Source organism: Cherax quadricarinatus, chromosome 95 (genome assembly GCF_038502225.1).
Source record: "Cherax quadricarinatus isolate ZL_2023a chromosome 95, ASM3850222v1, whole genome shotgun sequence".
Taxonomy (NCBI): domain Eukaryota; kingdom Metazoa; phylum Arthropoda; class Malacostraca; order Decapoda; family Parastacidae; genus Cherax; species Cherax quadricarinatus.
In genome coordinates, this window is record NC_091386.1 from 1,012,501 (window position 1) to 1,031,176 (window position 18,676).

At 37.9% G+C, this 18,676-nt stretch overlaps 2 protein-coding genes and 1 long non-coding RNA gene across 9 annotated transcripts in view; 1 reads left to right on the forward strand and 2 right to left on the reverse strand.

Moving 5' to 3' along the window:
* LOC128703909 (uncharacterized) overlaps window positions 1–1,469 on the reverse strand; it is a 12,374-nt gene extending 10,905 nt beyond the window's left edge. For both annotated transcript variants that reach the window (XR_011394679.1, XM_053798775.2), the window contains exon 1: window positions 1,313–1,469. The gene's annotated coding sequence lies outside the window, so the exon portion shown is untranslated. The remainder of the gene's footprint in view (window positions 1–1,312) is intronic.
* A 547-nt stretch (window positions 1,470–2,016) lies between these two features.
* Window positions 2,017–18,676, reverse strand: part of LOC128703908 (pleckstrin homology domain-containing family G member 1-like) — a 530,324-nt gene continuing 513,664 nt past the window's right edge. For all 6 annotated transcript variants that reach the window (XM_070104852.1, XM_070104850.1, XM_070104854.1 and 3 more), the window contains 10 exons: window positions 14,857–14,957; window positions 14,103–14,219; window positions 13,311–13,623; window positions 12,530–12,685; window positions 9,126–9,221; window positions 7,977–8,106; window positions 7,535–7,701; window positions 7,019–7,126; window positions 6,212–6,382; window positions 2,017–5,501 (listed from right to left, as the gene is read on the reverse strand). In XM_070104852.1, the coding sequence (XP_069960953.1) occupies window positions 2,970–5,501; window positions 6,212–6,382; window positions 7,019–7,126; window positions 7,535–7,701; window positions 7,977–8,106; window positions 9,126–9,221; window positions 12,530–12,685; window positions 13,311–13,623; window positions 14,103–14,219; window positions 14,857–14,957 (3,891 nt within the window). In that variant the 3' untranslated portion in view covers window positions 2,017–2,969. The remainder of the gene's footprint in view (window positions 5,502–6,211; window positions 6,383–7,018; window positions 7,127–7,534; window positions 7,702–7,976; window positions 8,107–9,125; window positions 9,222–12,529; window positions 12,686–13,310; window positions 13,624–14,102; window positions 14,220–14,856; window positions 14,958–18,676) is intronic.
* On the forward strand, window positions 7,620–16,990 carry LOC128703910 (uncharacterized). The gene is made up of 4 exons (XR_008409387.2): window positions 7,620–7,716; window positions 7,936–8,027; window positions 13,433–13,605; window positions 15,762–16,990. It is a non-coding gene; the product is annotated as an uncharacterized lncRNA (long non-coding RNA).

Sequence of the window (18,676 nt, forward strand, 5' to 3'; positions counted from 1 at the left end):
CTCAGCATTTGGTGTTTCATCTTTATTTTACAACCCCAGTGGAAATAAGCCACTGACTTTTAAGAAAGAAAGAAAGATTTCGTTCGGATTTTTAACCCCGGAGGGTTAGCCACCCAGGATAACCCAAGAAAGTCAGTGCGTCATCGAGGACTGTCTAACTTATTTCCATTGGGGTCCTTAATCTTGTCCCCCAGGATGCGACCCACACCAGTCAACTAACACCCAGGTACCTATTTGCTGCTAGGTGAACAGGACAACAGGTGTAAGGAAACATGTCGAAATGTTTCCACCCGCCGGGAATCGAACCCGGGCCCTCCGTGTGTGAAGCGGGAGCTTTAGCCACCAGGCCACCGGGCCACTAAGTTTTATGGTTATTCTGGAGGATAATTTACTTTTGGGGTTTTCTGGAGGATAATTAACCATTTTTAGGGTTATCCTGGAGGATAATTGACATTTTTTAGTTATCCTAATATACTAACCTCTCCCCCAATTGTACCATTAACTAAACACCTATGATTATTGTGCGTCTTACACCTAATAACACCTGCCTACCTATGTTGAAAATGGTATAAAATACCCACAAATTGATTAAGATATTTACCTGGAAGGTATACCCTCCAGGTATACCAGTTTGCAACAGCTGGGTATCATTATTGTTCAAAAAGTTCGCCTACACAGCAGGTGTCTTCGGTCAGATACAGAGGCAGTAGAGCCTGAAATACTGTGGATAAAACTGAGATTTCTGCATGCATGTCTAAATGTCCTTCACCTCTGTACAGACATTGTATCATGCTGATAGAAAAATACTGTACAGTGGACCCCTGGTTTACGATACTATTTCATTCCAGAAGTATGTTCAGGTGCCAGTACTGACCGAATTTGTTCCCCATAAGGAATATTGTGAATTAGATTAGTCCATTTCAGACCCCCAAACATACACATACAAACGCACTTACATAAATACACTTACATAATTGGTCGCATTGGGAGCTGATCGTAAACCGGGGGTCCAATATATTATATTTTTTTCAATGAACCATCTATGTCCCACCAAGGCAGGGTGACCTAAAGAGAAAACTTAAGTTACCCGGTTAAGGGACGGGGGGCTTGTGATACAAGGAACTGGACTTGTCCTCCTTTTTGTTAGCTCGAAGCTTAATGCCTCCCATTTCTCGGGTGCTATGTGACCTCTTATGGGTTAGCCTCCAGTTTCAAATAAAAATTATCAGGGACTGTATAAGCTATATACTTCCTGGGAATGACCATTGCAATATAAAATGCGACGAAACAAAGTTCAGTGACCATAACTTACCACACAAGTATGGAGTTGGAGGTGATGACTGGTGGAAAATGGGAGATGCAAGCACTGGAGGAGACTTGTCTGTTACCAATCCCAGAGGATAACTGGTGTCCTGAGGGAAGGCTGATGCCATTATATAGAGGCAGCCATCATGGCGGCAACTCCTGCCTAGTGCAACAGGTGGCACCACCATACAGTTGCCTGCCATCTTGCACACCTTTTAAAGATTTTTCTTTTTTTTTCCCCTTCATGTCACTAATACATGTTCAGCATAGAACTTGTTGTATTAAGCCTCATGTTTAAAGTGATATATTAAGTTTGTTGGTTTCATGAGCTGTATAATCCCTCTGGAGCACTTTAGGTTTTGAGGCAAGAATATTGATTGGCTAAAATGTGTTTAACCATGTTGTTTAATCCACTTGTCTCCTCTTAACCGCATCCTTCCCTCCGTTGTAGCGCATACATTAGTTTCTCGGTTGAGTAACCGAGTACAGGTGGGTGAAACTTAGAGGTGACAATTGGTGATGCTGGTGGGACCGTGATTTAAGCATGGGAGGCAGTAGGGGTCAAGGGATAGAAATACGAAATATTTTTTGAAGGAAAGTGTGTGTCAAGTGTCTCAATCCTCGTACATGAAACATGGGTTCCTCTCACCACCATTACTACCCAAATCCATCATCACTGAGCTTATACCAGGTAAAACAAAGAATCGGATAAAAGATTTTATAATAAATTTTATTAAACATTATGGAGTGTATAAACTGTACATAGGTTCTTGCTTTATAAAAGCACACTTGAAAAATGTTATATACTGTATATCAAATGTAAATGGCTGCTTAATATAGTAAAGTATTTAAGAGAATGTCTATACTTCACCATGTAGTATAAAATGAGGTGGAATAGTAATGACTATGACACTTGTATTACCAACTGCTGCTTTCACTAGTAACAAGTTAAAACACCAACTCCATTAACACAGTGAAAACATCACTTGGTGACAGGAAAAGATAAATACAACATTAAAACCAAATGTTAAAAATATCGGAACTTTGGGACTATAAGCCATCACATGGAACTATACATAAAAATCTCACTTCTGAAATTAATATTCAATAATGCATACTGAAAGCACCAACAATATAATACATACTGGTCAAAAACTTTCATGAATCTGCAGTATCTGCAGATCTTACTATGGTCATTCAGCAAATATTAATCTTTGTTTTCATGCCATATTAAGTCAAGAAAATTTTTGACCCAAGTTAATATTACCTTATGTTTTAAAAAGATTGTCTTTGACTAGTTTGAATAAAAAACAAATTGTGCAAGAGGAGGGAGGCTCTTTACTTGTGACATTAAAAATTTTTGGAACCAGAGCAAAGGAGGATTGCTGTATGCACATTTTATTTTGCCAAATACAAAATGATCCTAAATTTGGCAAAACATTACACTGTGCAGGGATCCTTTTGCTGGAAATGGGACCCCAGCTCCCAAATGCATTTTTTGTTTTGTGTATAAACCCTAACTTTTCAAAATTTAAGGTACTATATTACTTTTATTGAGCAAAATGCATAATTCAACATGATTATCATGTTCTTAACGCTTCAGTTATATAAAATTTAGAAAAGACATCAGATCTGACTACTTGAGTTAATTCAAGTGTATGAGTTTAAACATCACTTTCTGCCTGCAGTTTGCCAATAACATGACGGACCCAACCCCGTGACATTCTTGGCTCCTCACTCTCGTCACCCTCAGACTGGGTAGTTACAATGGCACAAGATGGCAGTGGTGACCCCCTCTCACTTCCATAAGGACTTGCTGTTCCAAGTGAGGAAGTATTTGGAGATTCAGAAACAATCGAAGGACTTGGAGATAATCTCGGTGGAACGGAAGATGATCTGGTTACAGGCAGAGAGTTACTAGGAGTGCTAAGAGGTGAGAGAGTAATGGGACTTCTAATAATGGGTGCTGGAGTCAAGATGATGGGTGATTTAAGAGTTCGAGAATTCCTACGGCTCTCGTCTCCCCTTTCAGGTGACCCTGTGGATAATGTTGAAGGATCATTTTCATTTTCAGTTTCAACTCTTACTTGGCAGATTTCTAGGTCCTTTCTTCTGTCATCCAAAGTTCTAAGACCATCAAAAGTGGGACTGATCTGCTCATCACGGCTAAATTTTGAACATTCTTCCAGATTCTTAAGTTGTTGCATGATCAAGTTCCCACAAGCTCTACCTTTCTTTGTTTTCACACTGTCAGGTTTAGCAGGAACAGGCGGTGGCACTTTCTTTGGTTGCGGGGAGGATTTGCAGCTGTTATTGGCAGTTTCTGTTGATATGATTGTGTTATTTTCACTACCCTTCGAGCCATTTTTTTCTATTAATTCAGATAATCTATTCACTTTTAGAGATAATGAGAGAGGTGATTTTGTTGAAAAACGAGGTGAAGACCTAACTGAATTTGTAGCTTTGGTGTTTGGACTAGTAGATGATTTATAATATAAACTAGCTGGAGGTAACTCAGTCTCATCTGGATCACTGTAGATGGCGCTGTCTCTGAAAATTTCAGTTTCTAGGTTTTCTATTGCTTCAAAAGATCTTTCATAATAGCTATCTGCTGAAGCGTCACTTTCCAAAGAGGGAGATTCTTGATTCTCCTCATTTTCCTCCTCCACATTAGCCATGTTAGAGGTTTCTACACCATCTATTAACTTGGTATCACGACTGGAGGAGGATGAGGAAGACGTGAGGACAGAAGATGAGGATAGAACAGAATCAGGTCTGAGGTCTGATTTGGGTTTCTGCTCCATGGGTCTAATTCTTGGTACTGCATAATCAGAAGGCTCGTTCGTTCCTGCCAAACGAGCCCCGATGCTGGAACTACCTTGTTTGTAAATAGGGAGGGCATAAATATTTTCTGTAGAAGACTTGCTAGAAGTCTTATCAGCATCTTCAGCTCTTATCTGTTTAATTCGCTCTTTCAGTGTTTTTGAGCATTGTCTTGCCATGTTGTAAACCATTTTGCTGGCTTTTTTATCCACATTTTTATCAAGATCACTGTCCATTGATAAGTTAAAGACAGAACCAGATGGTTCTGATATACTTTTATTTCTTGGGCTAGTGATCTTACTGAATACGTTCTTGATTGTAGACTTATTGTTCGAGGACTTGTATATCTTATGCTCAGGGTGGATGCTGAGAATGTTGTCCATACTCATGTGGGGAGTCATAGAGTAATCTGTCATATTATCCTCGGTATCGTAAGGAAAACGCTCATGAGTATGACCTGGGGTACGAGGCTGGTTTAAGTAATGCTCGAGGGCACTCAGGCTTACTTCATTTGAGTTATAAAATGCTATTGTTACAGGACGTCCTCGATTTTCCCGCGGACTACCATGGCGTTCTTCACGGACCCAAACATTTCCTTTGGAGGAGGTAGCGGGAGCTGTATTTGGTTGAGTTGAGGTTTGGGAAGGAGTTGCATAAATGCTATCAGTAACACTGTCGAGACATTTGTCAATGGAGAACGACTGAGCACGTCTTAATTTTGGTCTCTCCATGTTTGTTGGAGAAGAAGCCGGAGAAAGTCGTGACTGCTGTAATGTATTACTCTGTCTTTTCTCTGGACTACGACCTCTTATAGTACTCCAAATATTCATTAAATTATCATAATTGGAGTTCACTTTCTTAATATTGGGAGTCTTTTTGAAACTAAGATCAGATGACGATCGTCTAACTGGTTTGGACTTCTTTTCACTGCATAATGATTTATTTTCATTTCCTTGAACAGAAACAGCACTACTGTACACTGACTGACACTCACTACTAGAAACATTGGCACTTTCGTTGTTTGTGGCACATTTATTATCAGCATTAACACCATTGAAATAAAAGTCCACATAATCACCTACATCTTCATGCCTTAGAGTGTTACCACCGTCTGAACTTGCATAGGAAGTACTCCCCCTAAATGCACTGTCCTCGTTTTCTGTATCGGATGTTTCATAATGGAACGGTTTCTTTCTTGTTAAGTTGCGACGTTGCTTGCTTAGTAGTAGTTTCTGCAGTTGCAGGTTGTGCTGCAACAACTGACTCACAATTTCTTCAAGATTCTCTCCATTTTCTGTATCCTCCTCTGCACCTGGTTCATCTTCTCCATCCTCGCGTTCATATTCTGACACGGAAAGACCATCCGTGGACACCTGCAAACAAACAGAATCTGTCACAGTATTTTATTTTTAATGTTCTGGCTGTCTCCCACCAAGGCAGGGTGACCTAAGAAGAAAAACACAAGTTTTTCTTTTTACATGTGGTAATTTATAGAGGAAAAGGGGTTACTACTCCCTTGCTCCCAGCATTTTAGTCGCCTCTTATGACGTGCATGGCTTACAGAGGAAGGTTTCTCCTCCACTTACCCATGGAGAGTGTTACTGTATTACTGCTTCTAAATATTAATATGGTTAACCCCTTTTTTAAATATGATAATGTTTTGATAAATCTAAAAATTAAATTTTGAATAAATTTGTAGACAATCTAATGCTAAAAAAATATTAACCAAAATATAGTACAGTAAAACCTTTATTTGTTTGTCTGGCTACAAATTCTGTCCATTAAAAGTCAATTAAATCAGAATTGTCTGTTATTGCTACAGTCCACTGGGTAAACTGATTTCAAATTTAACAGACTGAATCAGTTAAATTCAGAATTATCCATGTGTTACTACCATGGAGAAACAATCTTCCACGTGTTATTATCATGGAAAAAACTCTCATCATTCAGATTTAAACCAATTGCATTAGAGTATATCCCCCCCTTCCCGATTAATTCATTAAATCATCAGTCATGTCATAACTGGAAACTGATTTATATTATTAAATTACAACGTTAGTAAGTAAAAAAGCCGCTAGTTTACCTCGGGGGTCAAAGGGCTTATTGGAATTGATGACATGAAGTCACTAGTTGGGTCACACGAGCTTGACTGAGGGGTATCTGGGTCATCTATTGGTATTCGACAAATAGTTAATGACTCTCGGCTTCCAATTCCTGGCTCTGACCTCCGTCGACCCCACATGGACAGTTTCAGCTGTAGAGAGCATTAGTACAACACAGTATTATTATAGATGGTAGAATTACCGACACTATGACAGGTAAAAGGACACAAGTGCAACTAATGTGACATTTTATTGTGGCAACGTTTCTCACTCCAGGAGCTTTATTAAGCCGTAATGACTAGATAAAGCTCCTGGAGAGCGAAATATTGCCACAATGTCACATTAGTTACACTTGTGTCCTTTTACCTATCACAGTATTATTATACACTTGTCTATTATCATGAGGCGCTCTATGTTTACAATAAAAATTATCAGTTTTGATTAAAAGTGTGATGGTCTACATATTTTGGCCTAAAAATGAAGTGTCAGAAAATGCCTACAACTACTCTAAAACATTGAAAATTCTAGTAATATAGATTTTTGTGGACTTTTCAAATGATTTTATAGTATACAGTGGACCCCCGGTTTACGGTATTATTTCATTCCAGAAGTATGTTCAGGTGCCAGTACTGACCGAATTTGTTCCCATAAGGAATATTGTGAAGTAGATTAGTCCATTTCAGACCCCCAAACATACACGTACAAACGCACTTACATAATTGGTCACATTGGGAGGTGATCGTTAAGCGGGGGTCCACTGTATTAAAAAGTTGAAAAAATCTTAAAACCTTTGGCTTTTCTGCAGACGCAGGTGCTGATATTGTCGAGGTCTTTCTCTCTAAATCTTCATCCTCTGTGTCTCGAGTGCGACTTACGCTGCGACTGCGTGCCCCTTTCTGTCAGGCAAAATTGAGAAATAAATGTGATCCATTATAATACACTTTTTTAATACAATACTAATAATTCCAAAATACTGAGCAGTACTCTTCAGATCCTCCTCACTTAATGAAAGTTCAACTTGTGATATTTTGACTTTATGATAGCGCAATGTACTGTAAAAAAAAATTTTTTGTATTGTACAGTACATTTATTGATATGATAAACTTGTATTCAAGTATTTACTTTTCATTACTGGCATTTAGTTACAGTAATTGTTTGTTTATTTATTTATTCAGTGACAGTTATTTATCATACATGTATTTGTATTCGACTTAGGGTGGGTTCTTCGGAACGTAACCCCAAAGTAAGTCGAGGAGCACCTGTACTTCTGTATAAATCTCTGACATACACAGGGTATCACCCACCTCTTCCTTCTCCTTCCTTGCCCGGCTGGGACGCCTGAGGCGTAGCCGTGTGTTAAGTACTCCTTCAGATGATCTACGTCTATCACGATCAACCTTCCTCTTCTCCAGGTACTCGGGAGCATGGTGGGCGCGGCGTCCACTGCTACGACCTTCACTCATGAGCATATCTGCAAGATGTGAATGTAAGAATCAGATTTTTTAGTTTTAAAATACAGTTACTATAATTATATTGTACATACGTAATGCAATCTAGCTCCTACATATAAAAAATGTAAATCTAGTAATGTACTGCAAACTATTTTAATTATGATCGGTATACTAAGTTACAGTATCATTACTGTTACTAAGAATTACAGTATCAATATTGTTTTTATTATATGCCATAATTTTGTCTGTTTCAGCTGACTGCAGCATCCTGACTCCATTAAAAGTAATATAATACCTTCTGGTTTACTCTGGCCAAGCTCCATGACAAGTTGACGGGCATGTGCAGGTATGTTGGCACTGTAGTTCTCGAGGATTACCCGCTTTAACTGTAGTGTCCATTCCCTCTTTTGCTCCAAGTTACGAGCCTGTAATTAACAAAGATAACACATGATATGAGGCGCTGCATGGACTTATACAAAGTGCAAAACTTGTGGGTCGTACAGTGCTTGGAAAATGGTAGATGATCTGAGGAGAGTGGCTTTGATTCCTTCAGTGAAGGAGGTTAACCAGGAGTCACAACTCAAGTTTGTTTCAAAATCATATACAGTTATTACCTGTGTCATTTAAGGTATCAGTTGGTATAAACCTTGGTAATAAATACCGACAATTTGGTTTAGAAAAAAAACATAAGCAAGCACTAGGACATATTTATTAGAAAACGTTTCAGTCCAGAGACCTTGATTACTTATCATTTAAAACCAGTTAGGGATTCAAAACGCACACAACCCGCACATAGAATGAAAGTTTATTACAATGTTTTGGCCCAACTTGAACCATTAATTGGTAAATAATTACTGGTCCAAGTCGGACTAAAATGTCTTCATAAAGTTTCTTTCTCCTATGCGTGGATTATTTGTACATTGTTCCAGTCAAGGTATTGTGTCTTTGTAATTAACAAAATGATTGTAAGTACGACCATAATTTTTAAAGGGGTGGACCGGTAAGCCAGCGGAAGGCCTCGGTCAGATGACCAAAAGCTCCAATGGCAGATCATCATCTAAGACCAGCATCAGGAAACACTTGTCCTGTTTCCTGACGAACCTAACCCTTGTGCCTTTATGTTCTTTAGGGATTCAGAAGTTGAAACTTCGATTAAAACTTCTTTAAATACTGTATTTTACTGTTTATAAGACTTGTTTTAGTTTCAATGGCTCGGCATCAGAGGTAACTGGGAGAGCTACAACCCACCCCAAAGTTATAGCTCCCATCACTGACCTTTGGTTTATAGGACGCTGGGTAGGTTTTGGAGACATTTTATGGAAAAAAATGCGTCTCATAAGCCGCGAAATATGGTATACTGAAAAAAATGTTCTGAAGTGATCAGGCTTAGCTTAAGAATAGTATACTGAAATATAGTTAGGTATTCTGAAGCAGTGAAACTTACCTCAAGAGTATACTGGAGTCTTGGATTATCGAAAGGGATGATGTGGAAACTGAGAGGTTCACCAGGAACAGATTCAATTAACATCAAATTGGAACACTGTAAACAAAATAAAAAGCTTTTGTCAAAATAATTACAAAATTTATGTGGGACTGAGCAAGGATTTTATATCTGAAAAATTGCAATCTTTGCAGATGTGAAAAAATTTAACAAGGTTTGGAAGTCTTTATCTAGATTTTAGGAACAATCAATCAATCAAATAATCAATCAATCAAAAATATCAAATGGGGAAGTGGAACAGAATTCTTCCTCCGTAAGCCAAGTGTGTCGTAAGAGGCGACTAAAATGCCGGGAGCAAGGGGCTAGTAACCCCTTCTCCTGTATATATTACTAAATGTAAAAGGAGAAACTTTTGTTTTTCCTTTTGGGCCACCCCGCCTCGGTGGGATATGGCCGGTGTGTTGAAAGAAAGATCAAATATAGATATTTAAGTTGAAGTTCCCTTTAAGACGGAACTTGGTAAGTTCCTAAACTTAGTTTACGAATAGCCAGGCTGTGGTGATTGCATGCAGCCAGCCCCAGTAACCTGATTGACATAGCCATGAACCTGACCTGGTATAGGACCAGGCTGCCGGAGCACTGACCTCCAGAATCATCTATGGATAAAGCTTAGGGTAGTTAAGGGGAATTACCAATGACACCCATAACTGTCTTCAATGGGGAACTTTATGAATTTCTATAACTGGCTCCTGATCAGCTTGGCTGTGGGTGCCTACAGTAGACCATGTGCTACTAGCACTAACATTTTATCATTTCATTCATGGTAAGAGAGCTAAACCCATATGGGTCATACTGTGCCTGGTAGGCAAATGGGTTCAAAGGAAATGGAAGATAGATTCAATTCCTTTGATTAAGAGCCCCTCTCACTGGCATCAAGGCCACCTCTCTTGAGAGGGATAGCAGCATCAGCCTTATTGATCAGACTGTCAGCTAGGGAGGTGACTGTGGGATGGCACTACAGGGGAAGTGACCCCCCCCCAACCCCCAGAGTCAACAACCATCTTAGGGATTTCATTGATTTTCTTAGACAGCTAAAGGAAGTGGAAAGCTTGAGATATTTGTGATTATTATTATATGTACAATAGAACACTAAACCCACATGAGTCATTTAGTGTTGATTTTTTAATAATCTTGATAAATCTTATCATGTCACATCATGGGTGACACCATTAGGTGTCCTCTGACACCTTATGGTGACAGCCACCCATTCATTTCCTTGCCTTAACCTGACTGACCAAGCAAGTCCTCTTTATATATTTTTATAAGATTAAGATTGGAGTTCATCAGTAAGATCCCCTCAAGGGAGGTTCCTTGATGCTGGTGAGGGGCTCTTGATCTAGGGAACTGGATCTGTGCTCCAGTTCCCTGAATGCCTCCCCCCCCACACACACATGTGCTGTATAATTCTATAGGTTTAGCTCTCCCCCATGATTATAATCATCATCAGTAAGATTTATGAGGTGAAAGTGTTGAATGATGATGAAAGTATTTTCTTTTTGGGGATTTTTTCTTTTTTGGGTCACCCTGCCTAGGTGGGAGACTGCCGACTTGTTGAAAAAAAAAAATTAGTTATGTAGGTGTTGTTTTCAAGCGATCTTTCATAAGCTGTCAATGATCCACAAGGGTTTAGCACTTCTCATAGCCAGTCGTTGTTCATATGCAAGATGCATTTGCCAAGCAAATTAAGAGTAAATAAACAGAGCAATGTGTATCTTTGAAAAAATAAACAACAGAATTTTCATGAGAAAAAAGGTTAAGTTATGGTCACATCAGCTATCCAATTACTGGCCAGACCCAGTGGTACTTAACCAGAGTGAATGACAAGCATGTTATGACTGTACAGTCACAGGAATGTGACACAGCCACATTATACATTTCATGGCATTAGCATTAAGATAATGCAGATTTAAATGTATGAATTTGACCTCAGGAAGGTTCTGGTGTGTAATTTATACAAACCAGAAGTGAATCTCTGTAAACATGATGCTAGTGAAGGACTCGTCATCCAAGAATTAGTCCCCCTTCCTTGGATCAAACCTGATTGCCCATTTGACATATGTAAGACCTCTTATGGGTTTAGCACTTTTCTATGAATATGATAATGTGAATGTAGGCATCTACCCGAGAAGGGCAGTAATAACCCACTGGATCAGGCTTGTGCTAAGAAGAAACAACCATGTTGCAAACCTTAGCCATACTGACTGCGCTTGTTTTTGCGTGTGTCATGCTTTGAATTTCCGTATTCCATCCCCTTTTCCTGGAAAAAAATCAATAACTGAAATTTCTTCTTAAAACTCATTGCAGTTTTAAAAAGCCTTCTGGAAAGTAGATGTGATTTGGTATTTTAGTTGAGATACAGTAGCTGTTGTAATTGTGGAAAACTGCTGAATGAGTGTACACGTACTGTATATGCGCATTATTACCGCACACACTGTTGGGAGGCGATGAGTGAAATCATTGTGAGGTGATGTGAATGAAATCATCAGTGAGAAATCATGGGTTGGGTGGTGAAGCTATGTAGTAGGTAAACTGGTTTCTTACGTTAATAAACTATCTGACTTTATCAGCACATTTGTCCAGTTTCTGTATAATGGTCAAAACTGTCCCTGTATAATAGTTTGGCGAGGCTAGATGTTCCTTGGTTGTTTTCTTTAGTACTCTGTACTTTAATTACAGCTACTTTTAGCCATCTGGTACCGTCCCTTTCACTGTTGAGTTTGGCATCTTATTGTGTCATAAGGTTTGAATTTTTATTCTGCTGAACATGTTCATTGGTGTGCATTTGATAAGCATGTGTGTCATTAAATTTTGATGCTTAGATTATGTAAATTCTTACCCAGTGTTCTATTCTAGTGAAATATTTCACCACAAGAGGACACATTTCCTATAGTGGTTTTGATACACAGTATGTAGAGAGACCTGTAGGACATGGTAGAAATTTAAAGACCTTAGAGCATGGCAGATACCAGACTCATCATAGAAAAGGATAGAATTACACAAAACACCATTGAACAGAACCAAGGCACTTTAGTTTAGCCAGACCACTTGTCTACATTACTGGGACACTTTGTGGTGCACCTACCTGACCCACAAGTCAAATATCTTTGATTACACTTGCCTCAGTAGGAATATCACCTGCTTCTTGGTATTATTTATAAAGCTCTACATAGCAACATTGTCATGACCTGCATTTGTTCTTAGGTTAGCTCCAGTTCCTTATAATAAATCCTTATCACTAGCACGAGATGTAATACTGTATAGAGACTAATGATGTACGGGAGATGGATCAGTAAGTTTGTCAAACGTTGAATAATTTTAAGTAAATTTATTAGAAGATGAAAGCATACCATTATATGGGTTTTGTACATTAGAATGTTTTCTTCCTTCTTTTTGGCAATGAGGATCATTTTCTCAAAGAGAAATATGTGTCTGAGTCCCTTAGCTCCACACATCCTGAAGGTGCCTTCTGCTGCTAGCTCCCCAAATGTAGTCAAGTCTTCAAACTGTTGAGAGAAAGAGAAATTTACTTGGTATAAACCTTGGTAATAAATATCGACAAGTTGGTTTAGAAAAACATGTAAGCAAACACTATAACATATTTATTAGAAAATGAGAAGTGATCAAGGTCCCAGGACCGAAACGTTTTCTAATAAATATGTTATAGTGTTTGCTTATGTGTCTTTCTAAACCAGAAATTTACTTAAACATAAGAAACTTTGTTTTCTTGCACAATTGCGCAACTGAATATAACATCAAATGACTTTTAAAGGGAAAAGAATACCTTGATGTTAAAGGACTCATGATTCAAGGAGCTGAGGTACCGTCCCATTTCTCAAATATTACTTTATTACTAACTCTATGGATTTAGTACTTAGTTGTGATTGTAATAATATGGATTTAGTGCTCACTTTCCCACAAGATTTAATTGTTTTCATTGGGAAATGTTAAATCCATGAGATTCATACAGCATTTGGAATTTAATCACATTTGATTCAAGTATGTTGTGGGGTATCTCTCATTCTCCCAATCGAGGGGCCTCTCACCAGTATCTATGCACTCTCCCTTGAAGAAAAAAATCTAATATATTAATAAATGCCAATAACATTTCTTCTGGTTAACTAAACTTACTTGCCACCCATAGAGGAGGGATTGTATTTCTTGCACTCTAACTGCATGTTCATGTCGTCTCTTCATGTCATTTATGTGATGAGCCATTCCTGTCATAGCTGAGAGTGCATTCCATATTTCAGAGTATCCACTCCAGTCCTTCTCGAAATGCTTGACAATGTTACCGAGAAGTAAGTGATACTTGAGAATGCGCTGTACTGGCTTGAGGAGATAGGAACCTAAAGGTAGTGTGTGGCTGAGTGCCAGCTGCCGCTCACGGAAGGCTCTCACCGAAGCTTCCCCTCGCATCAACTCGGTGAGTACACATACTGTTCTGCAAGATATTTCACCTGTTACCTGAAAATTATCCAAACTCCCAAAGTTAGGCCTTTCCTTGGGTCAGACATGATTACCTCCCATTTCTCAGGTGCTCAATGAACTAAAAGTTTATTGCTTCTCCATTAATAAGTCATACTATTATAGTCATGTAAGCAATGATCAGGTTTGATCCAAGGAAAAACTGCTACAATTGAAGTAATGTAATAGCTTAAACCTGCATAATATTTCTTTGAGATGGGCGATGACCAGGCGAGACAAGTATTACATTAAATAAAGAGGAACTAGTAGTAACCTATTTCAGATATTTACAAATAAGCCGCACTTACTGGAGAACACTTTCATAGTGTTGTAACTTGAAAATGATTGAGGACAGACCAAAGTCTGAAATATCCTCTTAAGTTAGAATTATTTGTCAATTGCTCTAACCGTAGTATTGTTACTTTCAAGACATGATAAATTTACAATGACAGTTACCTGGGATAATTGGTACAATACTGAGTGTAGATGGCAAAGCCATTATTGTTGCGGACAAAGCAGCGGGCAACTGCAACCGGGTCCACACCACATACCTCCAGCTCTGACAGAAAACCCCTGAAAGTGATATAGAATTCAATGTTAAAATTTAAGAATTTTTTTTACCCTTTCACTATATAAGGGTTGGCTGTGAAAGAACAAAAATGTGGGCTAACTATCTTGTAGAAGAAATTAATAACCTGAAAGCTAATATTTCCATAAAACATTTAGTAAAGTCTGTAAGTACTAAGTGTGTTTTAGGGGTAGCATACAAAGTGCTGTAATCAATACATTTTTCACTAAATATTAGGCATTTCTGCTGAAGTTAGTATTGTCATTTCAGTACAGTGGACCCCTGGTTTACGATATTATTTCATTCCAGAAGTATGTTCAGGTGCCAGTACTGACCGAATTTGTTCCCATAAGGAATATTGTGAATTAGATTAGTCCATTTCAGACCCCCAAACATACACGTACAAACGCACTTACATAATTGGTCGCATTAGGAGCTAATCGTATAGTGGGGGGGGGGGGGTTCCACTGTATTTGAAAAAAATTATTTGCTTGGTAAATAATACAGATGAGGTCCATAACTTTTCAAAGTTTTGCAGGAGCTTTTTCCATGTAACATAAGGGAGAAAATTCTTAAATTTAAAGATGTGTCATGCATCCTACTGCAAATCTTTGCAATTTTGTTTTAAAAGGTAAAACTAACCTATTGAAAGCATAAATCTGCTCGATGTTAGAAAAGAGATCATCAACATGGTGTTGGGAGATGCCAGGCTCAGGATGGCGCCTCCAGTACTCTAAATAACCCTGCAAAGATAATTAGTATAAGATACGATCCATACACTGAAAACTACAGTATTTAATCACTAGATTAATCAGAGATTATTTCTTGGGTAGCATTAAAATTGGGTTTGGCAAATGTTTTGTTAGTGGGATGGATTGTAAAGGACCTGCCTAGTATGGACCAACAGGCCTGCTGCAGTGATCCTCCTTTCTTATGTACTGTATTTTCTGGCATATAAAACTGTGTTTCTAAGCATTTATACCCCTCATGGGAGGTTCCTTGACACTGGTGAGGGGCTCTTGATCTAGGCAATTGGAGCTTTGCTCCAGTTCCCTGAATACCTTCCACCCCCCCCCCTCCCACAGGTGCTGTATAATCCTACGGGTTTAGTGCTTTCCCATGATTATAATAATGAACATTAGTAAACAATTGCTAAAGCATAATGCAAGGTCTACTCTTGTCCCTGACCTCGAGCATACAAGGCAAAGAGTGATTTTCCAAGACTTTTTTGTGGTAAAAAAAATTACACCTTATATGCCGGAAAATACAGTAGTTTAATATAAAGACGCATTTATTTTACGCTGTAAGTTTCAGTAGAGGTTACAACCCACATTACATAAAGTTAATCATATATTAATAGTTTACCTTTAAATAAATCAGGTATAGGAAATCTACAGTCTATAATTATGGTATGATCAACAGTATGATTTAACATTTGTTTTTTAAAGAAATTTATAATTTTTGAGCTGTATAGCCCTTGTGGCTTAGTGCTTCTTATTATAATCAAAAATATAATTTTTGATCTAATGTGACTTTTTTATTGGCAGTGAACCACAGGCACGAGCAAGAGTAATGGATACAACAAGGTTAGTACTGGCCAGTGTTTGGGTAGACAGATGAAAGAGAATGGCTCCTCCCACTGCAATAGTTCATTTCTGCCGAGCACAATACAAACATCAAGAAAGTGTGGCTTTGTGCACTTGACACGAGTGATAAGAAGCTTATAAGTTTCGAGGTGATTCACTTATTCACCAGTTGATCAAGACATTGATCATCTTCATAGTGTGATTGACGTTGATACAGAGTTATCTGTAATTGCCACGATTTTGACAGCCTTGTCGCACTTTGTTCATTATAACGGTTTTAGGTTCAAGGATGAGTATAAACAATTGTCTGGGCTAGTTATAGGCTCATCTCTCAGTGCAGTACTTGTCAATTTATATATGGAGGACCTAGAATCCAGATAGATCCTCAATAACTTCCCCAAGTCAGTTACATGGATGTGGTACGTTGATATTTTGATCATTGTATCCAAGAATTTAGATGGAGGTGCTGCTTCAGAAAATTTTTAGCCAGTTTTAATAATGTGTAAAACAAGTATATGTATATAAAAAGAAAATTTATAATAAAATTATAAATAAAAAAAAAATATTTTTTACTTGCCTAAATTGTTTAAGTTTGATCCATTAATATAAAAATGAAATCAGTTCTACTTTACATGAATATATTAATAATTCTCTTCATGACTGTTGAGGAGATTTTTCTCCATTGAAAGCAATACAAGTGTATTTAATCTTTTAGGATTCATAACAATCCTTAGAAAAGAAGCATTCTGGCTCTGATATAGTCGTGGGAATTGTCAAGAGGACTTTCATCAGTTTTCTATTTTTACTAAGAACATCTAGATTGTTTTCCAAGATAAATTTCAATAGTAATATTCATGAATACTAGAATAATAATAAAAAATTTTAATTAAGTTTCAAGCTTCTCTTTATCAATGATGGGATATACTTCAGTGGTCAGTACTCTTATGTAGCAGTTCAAACTAGTGAAGTTGTTCTTGAACAATTTAGCAGGTACTAAGTGTTTAGTGGAAGAATATCTGTCTACTATATCAACACTGGTCACAGACCGGGCCGCGGGGGCATTGACCCCCGGAACTCTCTCCAGGTAAACTTCTATGGCAACTGGATGTGTGATGCAGCTCTCTCACTGCCAGTAATACCTATACTATGGTACTCCATCAAACTTAATTTTAATCTCATTTCAACAAAAAAAAAAAAAAAAAAAAAAAAAAAAAAAAAAAAAAAAAAAAAAAAAAAAAAAAAAAAAAAAAAAAAAATGGCTTAGCGCTTCTTTTTGATTATAATAATAATAACAAAAATAAAAATTAATTCGCTTATAGAGATTTTTCCTATATCTGTCAGTTGCAATTTATTTTAGCATAAGGTTGAAGTCATACGTCTGGCAGTACTGCTGCCACTGTGTAAATGACTTCAAGACTGGAACCTACTATTAAATTTACACGAGAGAAGGGCTATCATTTCTTGATATTCTGTTTCCTGGTGAAAATAAAGTATGGTAAACCTACCTACATGAACAATCTTCTCTCACCAGAACTGAAAGATAAATAGTTGAAGGATTAATGCACATACATCACCCATTCTTTTAGTTCATTACAGGAAACGTAAAGAACAAATAAAGTTCAAGCCTCTAAGTTATATTGTTTCAAAAATTTTGACAGAAAACTAATTAAAATATCAACCAGCTCATCAATTATATTAGAAACCTAGTACAAAAAGCCAAGAATACCTCTGGCATGAGTATACACTATACCATGTGGGGGAAACAGCCAGATCTCTGGACATTAGGATCAGTGAACACAAAAACATTTGCAGCAATGATAACCATAAAAATACATGGATGATGTTAGACACCTCTTGAGGGTAGACGGTGAAAGTTAATAGAAGCCGCCCTAATTGCAGTCAATAACAATATCCATCAGAAGTCTACTAGTTAAACTATCTCCAAGATGAACATCAAAATGGTATACAATACCGACAGGTTGTTAGGTAAGACACATATGCAACAGTTAGACAACTTTATTCCGAAACGTTTCGCCTACACAGTAGGCTTCTTCAGTCGAATACAGAAAGTAGGCAGGAACAGTAGAGATGTGAAGACGATGTAATCAGTCCATCACCTCAAATTCTACGACTTTAAGGGTGATGGACTGATTACATCGTCTTCACATCTCTACTGTTCCTGCCTACTTTCTGTATTCAACTGAAGAAGCCTACTGTGTAGGCGAAACGTTTCGGAATAAAGTTGTCTAACTGTTGCATATGTGTCTTACCTAACAAACTATCTCCAAATTGCTACCCAACAGTATATTACCTATTCTGGAGACCATTATAACAATGTTAACAGGTCCTTCTCTAATCCAACCAGTGCCACTATATATACTCATTTTCTCTATCAGGACTGGAGAAGTTTCCTTGAACTATATATAGGTGTCTTTTTTCCACATCTTGTCGGTATCACCAAACCATTTCTCATTAAGCTTGACCAGAAAGTGGCAAAAGAAAAAAATTTAGTCCACCTGAGTGTAACACATTAAGGTGTCGTGGACAGATAAGATCCTGGGTGCCAGGAGACCCCCACCTCTTCCTGTATGACCCTTGTGGGTGTAGTGCTTAGTTCTGATTGTAATAAAGAATAGTCACAATACACAGTCTTGTGAGGTTTCACTCCGACTTGCACTATGTACAAGTCTGAGCGAAACGTTGTCATGAAAGTTTCTCCTACGTGCGGGTTATTTGTATATTGACCGTAGTAATAAGACCCTCACTCAAGTCCTACATCTCTTCCCTGACACTACTTGTTTCTAGGATCCCTTCCCTCCATGTTGCTACGAGAGACAGTAGGTATACCTCTGATATGATAAATGGTTGAAAACCGA